This window comes from Meleagris gallopavo, chromosome 1, assembly GCF_905368555.1.
Source record: "Meleagris gallopavo chromosome 1, MGAL_WU_HG_1.1, whole genome shotgun sequence".
Classification (NCBI taxonomy): Eukaryota; Metazoa; Chordata; class Aves; order Galliformes; family Phasianidae; genus Meleagris; species Meleagris gallopavo.
Genome location: NC_139404.1, coordinates 140,358,445 through 140,374,099, shown reverse-complemented (window position 1 = coordinate 140,374,099; position 15,655 = coordinate 140,358,445). Strand labels below are relative to the sequence as shown.

The 15,655-nt window shown below is 35.6% G+C and overlaps 1 protein-coding gene across 3 annotated transcripts in view; it reads left to right on the top strand.

Annotated features, from left to right (window-relative positions):
- Window positions 1-15,655, top strand: part of TPP2 (tripeptidyl peptidase 2) — a 54,746-nt gene that overhangs the window by 29,182 nt on the left and 9,909 nt on the right. Inside the window, exons 20-28 of one of the 3 annotated variants that reach the window (XR_014880841.1) lie at window positions 387-483; window positions 743-880; window positions 2,226-2,470; window positions 2,669-2,747; window positions 4,651-4,689; window positions 11,612-11,763; window positions 11,875-11,971; window positions 12,828-12,969; window positions 14,232-14,439. Coding sequence is in view for 2 of the 3 variants with exons in the window: in XM_085215537.1 (XP_085071663.1) it covers window positions 387-483; window positions 743-880; window positions 2,226-2,470; window positions 2,669-2,747; window positions 4,651-4,689; window positions 11,612-11,763; window positions 11,875-11,971; window positions 12,828-12,958; window positions 14,232-14,439 (1,186 nt within the window). In the remaining variant the exon portion in view is untranslated. The remainder of the gene's footprint in view (window positions 1-386; window positions 484-742; window positions 881-2,225; window positions 2,471-2,668; window positions 2,748-4,650; window positions 4,690-11,611; window positions 11,764-11,874; window positions 11,972-12,827; window positions 12,970-14,231; window positions 14,440-15,655) is intronic. The other 2 variants (XM_085215537.1, XM_085215538.1) reach the window with 2 other exon arrangements.

The following is a 15,655-nucleotide window of genomic DNA, read 5'->3' as shown; positions in this document are numbered from 1 at the left end:
CTATAGCGAACAGTTTCAACTGTGTAGTCTGCCCTCTAGTTACTATTGCCAGTAACCAGTCTGTGAATAAAAGTGCTGGTTGAAGCACAGATGAGAAGTAAGGCAACTTAATTTTTTTCCTAACAATAAATTCTTTTGTTTCCCCTTTTTTTTTTTTTTAATGACTTCTAGTTTTGAGCTTAGATGTGCTTGCTGAGTTCTTGTTTTGCCAGTGTCCGTAACACTGCTAAACATTCTTCTTGAACCATCATTCATTTCAACAGAAAATTTTAGTATTGTATTCAGATGTGCTTCAGAGTATGTTTCTGCTTAAAGAATACAAGCTTTGGCAGCAGATATGTGTTTCTTAGCAGTGCCTTCTTTGTTTGTTTTCATTTTAACTGCAGACCAGTGAGTGCAAAAATAAAACCTTTGGGATCCAGAGATATTTTACCAAATAACCGTCAACTGTATGAGATGATTTTGACCTACAACTTCCATCAGGTAGAGTTTATGCTTGTTGTTTTTTGGAAGTCATTGATAAATATAGCCTGTTTTTTAAAAAACAAGTTTTAACTTTACCTTTCTGTCAGAAACAAGTGTTTTAGATTCTCAACTTTCAAAATTCTAATCTGGTTCTGTTTAGGAGTTGCTGTGTTTTCAAATGGCTTCAGGTCAATTTTTTTTTTTTTTTGAACATGTGTAAGAATTATACTTGCTTTATTCAACAGTGGCTGAAATGTTTTGAACTTTCTTTTAATAGCCTAAGAGTGGAGAAGTAACTCCAAGCTGCCCACTTCTCTGTGAATTACTGTATGAATCTGAATTTGATAGCCAACTGTGGATTATTTTTGACCAAAACAAAAGACAAATGGGGTCAGGAGATGCCTATCCACACCAGGTACAGAGTACTATGTTTATTATATCTTCTATTTACTGCACACTATGAAACTTGGACTTTTTCCCCTTCCGTGCATGCTGTTAGCTCCTAACAGATCCTGATGCATAGGCATAATGTCATCTTGTGAAGAGATGAGGAAAAAGTATAGTCATACCTTTTAGTGGTAATATATTTGAATGAAAAAAATAATAACTGACAGATTTGTTTCCGTGAGTTTGATTCACTTTTACAAGAAAAGAGCTCTGGTATGTTTTATTTCTACAAAAAGCAGTTAACTCATGATCTCTTGCTTTTTTTGATGGGGCTTCTCAAGAGATGAACTGAAGCTCTCTTGCCTTCAGTGACTTCTTCTTTGTTTTACGAAGATGATACCATAAACTTTTATGTGAAAAGCATATACTGTTTTTTTCTATAGTCTGACAGCTCAATGCTGTTTCATTCATGAAGACTGTCATCTATGCTGTTTGTCTTTAAGCAGCCTGCTAAATGCTAAAACTCAGTTATTTTCTGTTGCTGTCTTTCAAATGAGTTTCAAAGGAAGGATTGATTATTCTTGAAGCATATGAAAGGTAACTTTTGAAGCGTGTCTTGAAAAGTACCAGAGTAGTCTGTGATTTGCACCTGGTGCACCACCACACTGCATTTTTGATGTTCTGCATCATAGAACAATTCCAAAGCAATTCAAAATTTTCTAATCCAGGTAGTTATATCAATGGGAAGCATGATTCTAATCCAGAAGAAAGAGAGTCCTGGGAGAAGGGTAGTTCTTAATTAACCCCCCTCAGGACTAACTTTTTGGATTATAGCAAAAGCACCAGAAACATCCTACAGCGAACTTACCATACTGCTACTCAGAATATCTTTGTGGTGCCTCTTTAAGTTAGTAAAAATTGAAGAACATTTTCATAACTAAAAATTAATGTTGTTTTTTTTCTTTGCTTTGTAAATAAATGTCATCCGCCTATTCCTAATGGCAGGTATAGAAAGCTTTGTACAACCAGGTCAAAGAGTTGCCAGTTCTTTAAAGCGCAACCTTAAACTCTGCAGTGTGAAACTGATAGAACAGTAGAAGATGTACTGTGATCTTAACCACTGAACACCCGAAGTTGCGTAGTAAACAGAATGCTTATTAAGGCTATCCTGCCAGAGGTTTTGGATTGCACATTTAACAAGAAGTCTGATTTCTGTTTGAGCAGTTAATCAGTGTTAGAATGGGAATGAATTATGTCAGCCTATTTTGTGGTCTTAAAATGATTAATTATTTTCAGTTGATCAAAAATGTGGTTAGCTGTTAAATACTGTGAAGTATTTAATCTTGACATTTACAAGTGCTTCTTTCTTTCAGTATTCTGTGAAACTGGAAAAAGGAGATTACACTATTCGGTTACAAATTCGTCATGAACAGAACAGTGAGCTGGATCGCATCAAAGACCTTCCATTTATTGTTTCACACAGGTTGTCTAGTACCTTGAGCTTAGATATTTATGAAAACCATAGTCTTGCTCTCTTAGGAAAGAAGAAATCCAACAGTTTGACATTACCACCAAAACACAGCCAGCCATTCTTTGTTACATCTCTGCCTGATGACAAGTAAGTTTCTGAAGTCCTGTTTTCTCAGTTACGTCTAACCACCACCTCTACACCTAAACAAAATCATGCTTTGTTTGATAGCGTCTACCTGTTTATGCTTGGTATTCTTATATTTTTCTCACGCTGTTCAAATTATTGTAGTCCAAACAGAACGTTACTGAACCTAGTTCTAACGCTGAGTCTTCCTTCTTTGAATAGAATACCAAAAGGAGCAGGACCAGGATGTTATCTTGCAGGAGCTCTTACACTGTCTAAAACAGAACTTGGAAAGAAAGCTGTGAGTATCTGTAATGGATGATAGCTTCTTTTTTGGAAATTTCTGAAGTGGGTAAATGGCATGCTAAGGAAACACGCTGTATGTTATGGTTTTAGTACTGTGAGGACCACCACCTCTAGTGACATAACGCATTTTTGAAGCAGTTGTTTCATTATAAAGTCAAAGTAGCTTCTTAATTTTATTATCCTCTTAACATTTCAAGTGTAATTACGTCTTCTGAATCTTGAATTCTAATTCCTGGATTCTGAATCCTTATTTCTAGAGGCAACTGCTTTTTTTTTTTTGTGTGTGTGTGTGTGGCAGCCTATGAAAATGACTTTGTTTAAATGCCTTATGGTGTCATTTTTTGAATGAAAACTATGTGTATGTGTTTTGTGCATGTTGGTTCTCTGGTAAACAACTATACTCTTCCTTGCATGCATACAGTTTGCTGAAAAAAAATCTAAGTCCTTCTTTAACACCTGCGTGTTATTTTTAGAGAGAAGGCGTTTTGTTGTCTCAAATACTTAAGCAGATATTTTTACCTGCTGCAGACTGATGTTGTCAACCACTAATATGACTGTATGCTCCAACAGAATGACATAAGATCTCTCTGTTGTGGTGGGAAAAAAAAGCAATGTGGTATTTTTGCTCGTGTTGTAGTATCCTATAAAAGCTACTTGCTAACTTGAATGAATCTATAGTGCAGCAGTGCTTACAAGTGACCAGATCACTCGTCTGTGTATCTTGTGATTCCTTTAGCTATTCAAGTATTTTTAAATAGTTGGCAAAGAGAATAATAAACTTTGAGCAGTGCTGGTGATTGATGGTTAGTATTTAGAAGTAATCCATGTTTATATATCGCTAAATCTGACTGATCAACTTAGAACTACAGTACTTTTTTTAAAGAAAGTAAGTCTCTGTGTGGAGGTTGACACATACATTTAGATCTTGTTGAGTAGACAGGTGTAGTCCATTCAATCTAATGTGTTGCTGGTAGAACTTCTGAAGAAAATTGCACGTATTAATCTCATGTGTAACTACAAGTTGGATAATATCTGCCAATGAATGAATGAGGGGTAGGAAAAAAAAAGTAGCTAAGCTCTTTAAAATACAAAGGCTTAGATATCTTTGTGGTTCCTACAAATTTGCAAGCATACTTCCTTGAAATCCATGATAAATCCATTGTAACAGTGTAGTATACTTGACTCAACCTGAATTCTGCATTTTCTTGAACTGTTGGTTCTAGTTCTTATTTTATAACTAGATTAAGTGATTATATGCAAGGATTTCTGGGCTGGGAAGTAGGAGGTAATAGGTATTGCCTGTTGAATTTCATTTCTTGATGGTGAAGAATACGTAAGAGCTTAACATTCAGAGAAATTCCAGCTGAGGCCTGTTGTGTGTCATGTTCTAAGGCTTAAATGTTTGTATTTCACTGAAGAAATGATGATATCAAATAATATCAACTTATTTCCATTGCCTTTAGTGGATTTCAGTATGTAATAGCAAACAAAAAAATGAGTAATCAGGGGAGTTATCTCTAGTTCAGCAAGTGGGGTGCGATTTTAGGGAAATGTCTTACTTCTGTACGTTTCCTAGGAAATGGAACAATGCCACTAAACAGTTAAAACCTCAAATCTATGCTTTGGAAAATGAATTTCTGTAATGTCATTAATGTAAGCTAAGTGGTTAACAACACTTGCTTGTCTTACAGGAATAAAGAACTACATACAACAATGTACTGTTTTATTAATTTTAAAATGAAAGAGCATGCTTTAAGAGCATGTTTGGTCATAGATGTGACTCTCTAACAGTTTAAAAATAAGTAGGTTGAAAATATAACCATAATTGTACAGAGAAGGTGTCTCCATCCTGTGTGGTGTGTGCATGTTTTCTTACAGTATGTTATTCTAACTCCCAGGGGCAGTCTGCAGCAAAGCGACAAGGAAAATTTAAAAAGGTACTGAATGTTAGTTTTTGACAAAGATATCTATATATCTATATAAGTCTTTTTGCATATGACTTAAAGAATTTGTCTGCCAGTGTTGAATTTTAATTTGTCTCCCTCATCTACCTCTTTAGTCCTGGGTTATTTGCTTCGGCACTGTAAATGCATCTCATTGTAACTGAGAGGCATGTGAGCATCTGAATATTTCTGCAATAAGTGCCATAAAAATGCATGTGATTAGTGGTCTGTAAATTTCTGTGAGATACACAGGCAACTTCAGTGTTTGTAGTGAAGATTTTCTGTGGCAAGTGTTTCTACCCATTGTGTTCTGCCTGCAGATAAGGAATTGAATACAAACCTACACTTTACATAGTATTGGATACCAGGCTGCATACCAGAACAACTGTCTGCTTATAAGGGCTTTGTTACAGTTGTAAAAAAAATATATATATATCCTAAAAAGCAGCTTTTGTTAGTGAGGATGACCTTGATTGAGAAGTATCTTAATTCAAATATATTTATTCAGTTATTCAAATATAAGTTGCTATAGGCAGGAGTACATACAGTGGTGTAGGAGGTAGTGGAATTGAGGGGAGAGAGAAGAATATGTAGCACATATAAGATGCATTTTGGGGAGTGGGACAAAGCAAGTGACTAACAGTGAGGTTTAGTCTTACACTTTCTCATACTTTCGATGGTGGTCTCTCAGCAGACAGAGATTGAGACTTGTCTTTTTTTTTTTTTTAAATAAGATCTGTTTTAATGTTACTTCTGTAGGGTTGCTGTTTGTGGGGAGAGGTTGTGATTATCTTTATTTCTTGTTTTGTTCTTCTGAAGCTATAAGGCTATTTTCATTCCTTTGTTTTCAAGGTACTGTTTTCTGGAACAGCATCCAAATTAGTTAGGATTCTTATTAGAAATAGGGCATGAGAGTTGTGAATACTACAGCTGATGGCAGTAATCTGCTTGTTTTGGAATTTTTTGGTTGGTTTCTTTAAGCGAGCTGGTAACTAGCCCTGCTAATTTAATTTGGTATTGGTGTTATAACTGCGTGTAATTAGACTTCAGAAAGATTTTAATTTAATTAACTTGCTGCAATTTTATTTTCATAATTTGACTGAAAATTATGCAGATCGCTTTTTGGAAAGGTGTTTTAAAAATCCTTCTGAATGCATGATTTCCAGTGGATAGGATATAAAATCCTTATTAAGTAGATCTGTAATAATGGAGTTAATCTCCAATCATCATGTAATTTAACAAAACAAACTCAAGGTTGCACGTTATTTTTTTTTTTTTTTTCCTTTTGTTTTAAAACAGATTTGTGTCCATACCTGAGCAGTACATGTGCCCAAGCCAAAATGAAAGCTGTTCCTTTTCTGGGTACTTCCTGTTATTTACAAGATGCATCTGCACACTAACAGTAGATACATGAAATTCACTGTATTTCACTGCATTGATACACAATAGCTTTATTAATGAACAGCTTTTTCAGGTCTGTGGACATCCTTCTGGGCAAGTTTCATATGTTTACGCTGCTCTGTCACTCTGAGTCTCCATGTAATGCAGATATATATTTTTTTTCCCTTGCTCAAAAACTTGTTACTGTATTTCTTTTGTAGCCTGGTCAGTCAAAAGGGCATATGTAGATTTTTATTTTATTTTTTGCAGAGGTAAGTCCAGTCCAATTTATAGGATTAGCAGTGTTTGTTTTAGTTGTATGGATAAGTTTGTTTTGATACTAGTGACTAGTCTACAGATTTTTTTTTTTTGCATGCTTTGTGTATTGTTTGGTTTTTTTTTTTTTTTTTTTGGAGGGGGGAGTGGTTGGGTAGAGAGGAGGTATGGAGAAGGGCAATGTTAGCTTGCCCCTGTATGCTCAACACTGCCAGTAATACAGGATGACTGTTTCTTGCAGAAACAGTCTTTATTTTATTTTGTATGAAAGCAGCTTGAGGCTGTGCCAGGAAATAGCACCCTGCCTTTTCCAGAGAAGGCAGTTAATTCTTTTGTAACTGGACAAAAAGACAGTAGGCTCTTTCCACAGTATAAGCAAGAGTCTTTATCTTACTGGAAGTGTAGCCCAGAAGCATTCACCTAATCCCTAATTTTCTGCTTCAAAAGCAGTGCCATGGAACTTAATTTTATCTGAACACAAAAATAAAAACCCTTAGGCATGGGTTTTTATGAAATGTCTTCCTGTCTTCAGTATATCTAGACCTTAAAAACAAAAACAAAAAAAACCCCTTTCTCTTTCTCTCTGACTACTGATCTCTTGATAAGCATAAAGTTCAGAATTCAGTGATGTTTTACTTGGAAATCTCAATTTCCATTGAAGTAGAGAGAACCATGTTGCATTGGCACTGAAGCTGATTTATCCTTGGTTTGCAGTGTGTAAGCACATGCTAAACAGCCATGTTGAAAAAATAATAACAATGAAAAATTTGGTTTTATATACATTCCTTCTTTCAGAAACTACCTTTTGTTATACGGTTATAATCTGACTTTTAACTTGTCTCCAGCTTTTGTTTTTAATATAGAATGGAAGCGGCACTAGCATCTGGTTTGTAAGAAACAATTTTGTTACTTTACATAATGCAGATTTTAAACAGCAGTGTACAAAGCGATTTGGGTTGGAGGAGAGCTTAATGTCATCTGATTCTAAGTCAAGTGCCAGGGACTCTTCCCACTGGATCAGGCTGGCCAGGACCTCATCCAGCCAGACCTTGAACATTTCCATGGATGGGGCATCTGCAGCTTGTCTGGGCAACTTGTTCCAGTTCATTACCACTCTCTGAGGAAACAATTTTTTTTTTCCCCCTTACATCTGATCTATATCTCCATTTATTTATTTAACTGTAAAACTGGATGCCTTGTCCTGTCATTTCAGTCCCAAATAAAGAGTCTTTCCTGATCTCTTCTGCAGGCCTCAGTGAGGTCTTCCTGGAGCTTTCTCTTCTCCAGGCTGGACAAGCTCAGCTTCCTTGGCCTTTATTCATAGGAGAGGTGTTCCAGCCCTCTGATCACATTTGTGGTCCTCTTTTGGACCCACTCAAAAACAACTATGCATCCCTCTTATGCTGTAGATCCCCAGGCCTGGATGCAGTACTCCAGACAGGGCCTTACAAGGGCAGAGTAGAGGGGGACAATCATCTCCCTCTCCTTGCCTGCCTGAGAGGTAGAGAATTCGTGCATTTCTCCCTCGCTTGCCATTATTTCCTATGCAGTTATTAACAAATAATAGTAGAAGCATTATAAATACAATCCTTAAGTGAATCGTAAGAGTAAATGTGTCAGATTACTTCCTTTCAGCTTTAAACATTATCCTTGTCTATCCAGGAGGCTTTCAATAATACAATGAAGTGTGTGCCTGCCCAATTTGTATAAGTCTGGCTCGTGAGTTTCATTTTCAGTTAAACAAAATGATTGCCATAAAAACAATGGTATACAAATTATCTGAATCTTAAAGTAGATACAAATTCCTTAGACACATCAAATGTATGTATGTAGACGTGCATGTGCATGGCATTTATTAAATAGAAAATAAGACCAAAGATGATTTTCTTCAAGGAGGTTTTAGTTATGCTGTGGAAAACCTTGAAGTGAAAATAATATTTTTTATGGAATTTCCATATAAAGTTCCAGATGTTGAAACATAAGTATAAATGAAAATACTTAAATAATTGTTAACTATTAATATAGGTCTTGTGAGGGCATTGTACGTGTTGTATATATACAAGCTATAGTTCAAGTTAAAAGTAAACCATCTGAGGCTTACCAAATTGTACAGAGTATACTGACCAAAGTGCATACCATGTATACTTCCAAAGTTTTTAATACTGCTTAAGTTTTTTAGAGGATAAACAAAGGGCAGCTTTCTCATTAATTTGTATGTTGCCTTGAAGTAATCCTTTCAATATATAATATTCTTGTTTGCTGCCATTCAGTTTGTAGCTCTTGTGTGACCTGTTGTAGGGAAGCTGCTTTAGCAGGGGGTTGAACTCTTTATGATCTCTTGAAGTCTCTTCCAACACCTGTGATTCATGAAGAGCTACCTTCTTTTCTCCTTTAATCTCCAATGAGAGTTTCTGTAAAGGCAATAACATTGTCATTCTTGGATGTTCTGGTAACTTGAGGGGGATGCAAAGCTTTGAGTAATGCTAGTGTTTGCTCATAGAATAGAGATAATAGAATGCAGATGCTTTCAGAATGTCTTATGCCTATCATGTTTTATTAAACCATCTTATTTACCCTTCGAAATGCATTTGATTTCTGCAGAGAAGCATGCATATTTTTCTGTAAACTCTTGAAAAAGGTACCAAGAGATTAGACCTACTGTTTTCCTTTTAGTGGTCATAGCTTGTACTGATTGTAGAATTTCAACAGACCAAAAACAGCTGGCTGAGAGAGCAGTGACTTTACTGCCTTTTTGATAGCTCAGCTATGTACAAGGGCTGCTCTGAAAGTAATGTCTCCTATTTTATTATGTTGGCCCATGAAGTCAGAGGAAAATGGTTGGTGATATAGTAATAGAGGCTGAATCTTCCACCACTATTCCATTCCATTTTGTTGCCATGCAGCCAGTGGTAGCAGAAGGACATTCTGACAAAGTGATGTCTGACATTGAAGTGCATGTGAAGAAAAGAGGTGTCATTGTATTCCTTCAGGATGGAAAAAATGTGCCCACTGACATTCATCAACACTTGCAGGATGTTTATGGAGACCAAACAGTGAACGTGAGCACAGTGAGGTGGTGGCTGCTGCTTTTAAGCAGTGGCAACAGTGGGTTATTTCTGCTGGTGCAGATTGTTATGGCTCTTATTCATTGCTGGCAAAAATGCTCAACTAATGGTGATGAATACATTGAAAAATAATGTTCTGTAGCTGAGAATTTTTCTATCAAATAGTGTTATTGCGTTCTTTGTATCAGATGTAGTTTCCATGGAAATAAATAGGAGGGATTACTTTCAGAGTGACCAACATTGAATTAGTCTCTTAAATGAAAATGTTCATTCTTATAACTAGGATTTTGCTAATGTAATTATACTTAGTTTGAAACCTTCAATCTGACTAGAAGAGCCTTCTGATATAGACAAGGCTTGAGAATGCCCATAGCATTTGAATAGATGGCCTCAAACTTTTCTAGCTAAGCACAGTAGAGGAGAACCCTATGTAAGGAAATCTTGAAATATTAGAATACTTCAGGCAAGCAGATTTCTTTTTTAGGAAAGTGTTAGTAGAGTGTGTCTCACTAAACACTGCAAACTAGTGATTTAGATTTTCTTACTGGACTAACTTCTTAGGCATCTTAAAATGTTTGGTTTTCCTTAATGAACTACATTATTAGTTTCTACCTTTCTAATTACTGTAGCCAGCCCCCATACCTCGTTCCTGACTTCTGTATCTTCTTCTGCATGAGGTTTGCCTTTGTGAATTGTTTTGTCATGCTTTGGTCTAGGTATTGCTGAAGTCTTGTTTAGATGTGTGTACATAGGTCATGCACTTCATACTGGTGTAGGGTAGTTCCTATGAAAACTACAATGTATACTAATGGTCTAAACAACCTTTAAAAATTTATTTGTAAATGTCACTTCTGTAGTTCAACCTTTAACTGCATAATAAATAGCAGGAATAATTGTCAGGAGGGAATATTAATGTCATTTTGTCTTAGGCATACTGAAAACTATCCTGGTTACTTAGCAAGCTGCTGATCTGATTAACTGTCATTTGAAATAAAATTGTTCTGCCCCAGCATTCTTGAATAGATTCAGAAGTGTAATGTTAAACTCCATTATTCCAAAGTTATGCGTAGTCATTTCTTGTGGTCACCTCTATACTTTCTGTTTAAATGACTGAAATATATTGTGCACAAGATTGCATTTCATTATGCAGTGCTGATTTCATTTGTGTATTCACACAATTCTGTTTCAAGGTAATTGGTTTGAATAACTAAATAGCCAGAGCAGTTGATCAGGCAACACAGCAGTTTATGTGATATTTTCACAGGATAAGTGTATTTGAAGTATTTAAATTGAAGTAATCTTCTTTGTGAACTGTTTTAAATAGAGAATAGCTGTATGTGTGCAGTGTTCAGTTTCTAGTGTTTTTTTTTTTTTTTTTAAGGCATCAATAAAAACAACAAAATAACCTCCCCCAGCAGCTGTAATGTCTTAGAGAGAAAGACTGAAGTCTAATATTGGCTTATTTGAAAACTTACAGATAAGTTATCTCAGGGTTGGCTTTCAGAGCATGGTGTTAGGTTAGTTAGCTTTTTAGAATGAAGATCTTGTAGCTGATTTTTTTTGTGCTGATTGTTGACTAGCATGAGCTCAAGCTGTAGTATTTCAGTGCCAGCGTTTAGAGTTTTCATAGTAGTAAATAAGTTCCAGCTATTTTGAACACAAATACAGGTGAAACTGGGACATCTGTAGCAGTAAGCTAGGACATAGCTTCTGTCAGTGCAGTAGCTAATTAAGGGAAGGAATGCTCATTCAGGAGAAATAAACTTGTTTATTGTATGATGTAATTCATGTGTATATTATTGTAGTATCTCTAGAGTTCAGTCATCTTCATTTGCTTGTTTATTGTCAGATTTGTAGGATAGGATCTCTGACTTCTTTACCTTTTAACCAAGCTATTTGCTCTCCTTAAAAACAAAAACAAAAAAGCCACTGCTGTTTTCCTAATTAATATTATATAAAATTATCTGAGTACACAAAAGTCAACTTTTCAATTTTAAGCTTAGTCTTGTACCAAGTGTGCTATTTTATTTGCACCTTTATGTCACTTAAAAAAAAAAAAATAGTTCTTAGAAACGAATAATACTTTTTGTTCTTGGAGTTCCTATTCAGTGTACATATAGTGCAGAGTAGTTGCTTGCTGTGATTTATTTAGTGCTTGTATCCCTCTCAGTATGTGCCTCTTCTCCCACTTCCAGGATGTCCTTACAGTTCACTATCATCTGATACCATCACCATCCAAGAGTAAAAATGGCAGCAAAGAAAAAGAAAGAGAACAGGAAAAAGAAAAAGATGTAAAAGAAGAATTTGCTGAAGCTTTACGAGATCTAAAAATACAATGGATGACCAAGTATGTCTGCTGTCGTTACTACAGAACCTTGAAGCAGCTATACAAAAGAAACTAGGAAAAACATTGCTTTGAACTTCAGAATCTGTATTTTCATATTCTCCTCTCTTCTAGGCTGGATACCGCTGATGTATACAATGAGTTGAAAGAAGCCTTTCCTAATCATCTTCCACTATATGTTGCGAGACTTCATCAACTGGATTCTGAAAAGGTTATTTAATGTTTTAAAACTTTGTCTCACTGCATCTATTCAGCCTAAACAACTGAATCCTTATACATGTTTGGCCTTGATTACCATAGCTGTACTCAGTACAATAAAGCAGAAATTCCTGATTAGATTAGATTGATGGTGATATAAGCTAACTGAACATGAATTACTTAATCCTGCAATAGAATGGAAGAAGGTGTGCCTTCATATAGTATGTTGGCTTCTCATCTGTTCGTTGTTCAGTTAAACGTATTGCTTTAGGCTACAAAGTATTATTTTGATGGTATCTGAGCAGAGCGCGTATCCCATTTTGCTCTTCTTATGAACTGATAATGTTATAGCAGAATTGCCCAGACAAAGTGAGGACAGTAACCCTTTGAAATAATACAGCTATATTTACCATCAGTCATTGTCCTCAAAAAATGAGAACTACAAACTATTACACAGAAGTGTCTGTGTGCATGGGTTATTTTTGTTCATCTTGAAGATGGACACCTTCATGTGTATGTCAGTAGTTTTTTTTCTGTTTGATTCTGATTTTACGTTTCAGTCAGAAGTGAATAACTGCTACCATTATTCCTTGAGAGATCATCAGTTTTATTCCTGTAAAATCTGCATCTGTGTGTTCACTTTTTTTTTACAGTCTGAGTGAAATGTACTACGTACATGGAGTATCTTGATAATGCAGACTTATCATCAGGTTTTTCCATGCGAGAAGTTGGAGAAGGTGTAGAAAAGGGCATATTGAATCACTTAATCTTATTTCTGCATGTCTTTGCAATTATCCTAGTGGTAATAAAATCAGCAATCAAGTAGCTTGATTTCATATCACTAAATACATTTCTTCCTCTTCTTTTAGGAACGTATGAAAAGACTCGATGAAATTGTTGAAGCCGCAAATACTGTAATATCTCATATTGATCAAACAGCACTAGCAGTTTATTTTGCTATGAAGACTGATCCCAGACCTGATGCAACTACTATAAAAAAGTACCTAACCAGTAAATAATTTTCTTGCATCCTACTTTTGTAATCTCTGTACTTTCTCTGCATATAAGAATTGGAATGACTATAATTGTTTTGAATGGCTTGTGTTATTGTTTTAAGCACAGACGATTTCAAGCTTGTTTGCAGGATTTTGTTCCTTACTATATTTCAAGAATACAGGAACACTGAAGTCTGCAATTTGTTGCCTAGAAATGATAAATAAAGTAGGGGTTCTTTCAGGATGTAAATGAATCTGAAAAAAATGGGATACTAAGGTTATATCAAGTTTAATGTCACATCAGAAGCAGCATTAGAACCTTGATGTAGAGGCTTGTGTTTGGAATGCTGACTTCCTTTTCATAATACTTTACAACCTTTTGTAACTGGGTTAGAAGCTAAAATTGACAGCAGTCTTAGAAGTAACTGCTTGCCAAAGATCTCATTTGTTTAAGATATATTGACCATAATTCTGCTTCTGAGTATTTTTGAGATTTTTTTTTTTCCTATGTTTCTTTTTACTTTTAGATATGTTTCCCTGAATTATCAGTATTCATCCCTAGGAAGACAGTATGTTCAAATTGATACCCTAGTCTGGATTATTGTGGTGTGGTTTCAGTCACAAATACAAGAGCTACAGATTTGAAGATTAGGGCCTTAGAAGGGGAGGTTGAACACTTATTTGTTATGTTAGTTAATATACCAGATTTCAGTTGTAAAAGTAGTCTAGCTTTCCTGAATGTGTGTGTGTAATTCTATAGTTACTGACATAAAAACAAAGTTATGCTATAATAAATTTCATTCTAAACATTTCTTGGTAAGTTGAACCATTAGATCATGTGGTTGAATCTAACATCTGAAACTAAACACCAGATGTAATGATGCTTTAAATGGGTGCAGTTCCTTTGAAGTCAGCAGAATTGTATCTGCTCATGTTAGTGCTGGATCTGACTCTGTTTATAATGCCAAGAGCTGTAAAGCTTTATTTCTAGATGCTGGCTTACCCAGTTTTAAAATCCTGAGCTGCCCTTGCCGTAAGACACCAAAGATGTTTCAAACTGAGGAGAACAATCGAGTTTTTGTAATGTATAGTATGTCTCAGAAATATATATATTTTTTCTCAGTTAGTTTTACTTATAGTAAATAGCCCTGTTTTTAAGATGATGTTTGTGCTTATTTTCAATCTGTGTGTGCTAACTGCTGATTGTCAGTACTGATTCTGTTCTTAATGATGTGTCTATGAAAAGTCATTAATATTTTTCGTGCTGTTTTTTTCTAGTGAAATGGAAAAACAGAAGACTACTTTAGTGGATGCACTTTGTCGAAAAGGAAGTGCACTGGCTGACCAGCTTCTTCATCTGCAGACCCAAGATGGGGCTGCTTCCAGTGATGCTGAAGGCAAAGATGAGGATCATGAGAGTTGTTCAGAAGCCTTGACAGAGACTTTCTGGGAAACAACAAAATGGACAGATCTATTTGACAGCAAGGTAAGAGTGCAGAGCAGACTTGCTTTTGCAAATTGTATTTCCTTTTGCTCCTCTTGGAATTAGGCGCCACCTCTGTGTGCACGTGTATGTTCCTCCCTTCTGCATTTTCATGCTGTCCCCATAAGTTGTGCTTCCTTAATGACCTTTTTCCATAGAGATTTTGCAAATCTGTGCTAAGCCCATCTCTCTGTATGTTAATATAGGGTTAAAAGGAAGGGTATAGTGTACCAGATTTCCTTAAAAAAGGTGCTTGCTTTATTGAATTGCTCCTCTCTGTACCCTTCAGGCAATATTTTTGGTTAACTTGTGAGCTGCTGTAGCTGTACGCAGAAGTACAAACAGCTACTCTGTTTAGTCCTCCATTTTGTTGCCTATTCTACAAAACAGACAGCAGAAGTTTTGTGTTTTGCTGTCAGTAATGTCTATGGAAGTAAAATAAATTCTTGGAAATGTTTACACTGAAAAATTTATTAGCAGAAAACTTCCTGTTATTGTAAGTTTACTACGACTGGAACTAAGTTTGTCTGTTTCTGTTTGAAACAGCTATTCCAGAAGAAAAAAATTACATGAGTCATTATACTTGTGTAGCTTCTAATTCACTGAGTTCGACTTTTTAATGGTTGAGTTACTGTGTATTATTTAATTAGCTGCTGTGTGTTACGCTACATATGGCTTTGGAAGACAAAAGTGGGTAATGCATTTATTTCTATTTCAGTTAAGCTGCCAAAGCGCTTCAGGTAGTTACAAAAGAAAATAATAAAATTCATTAATTTTCTTGACAATAAATAGTCTTCCCAGTAAGAACTTGTGCTTTTGCTGGAGGTTTGAACAAGAAGGTTGATGGTGGCTGCTTTCACTTCTTTTAGTGCATATATTCTCGTACACATACATCTTTTAAGCATTTTTCTTCTGATCTTAATCGATTGTAGTATCTCATGGTAGCAGATTGTGCTTTAATCATACTGTGTAGGACAGAATGTTCTTGCTGCTTATCTGTAACTACAATATTAGTAATAATGAACCCTGTTCTACTTTAATCTTTCGATTATAAACATTATGTTAATGTTTTCAGTGGAAAAACTGTCAGCACAACTGTCCTACTGGAAGCGTATCAAGAAAAATGCTCTGGGTCTGGAATTGAGCAACTCTGGTTTGATTTGGGCAGATTAGGGATCTAAACTTCTCTTGAATCCAAGCATGGGACCTATCTGTGTGC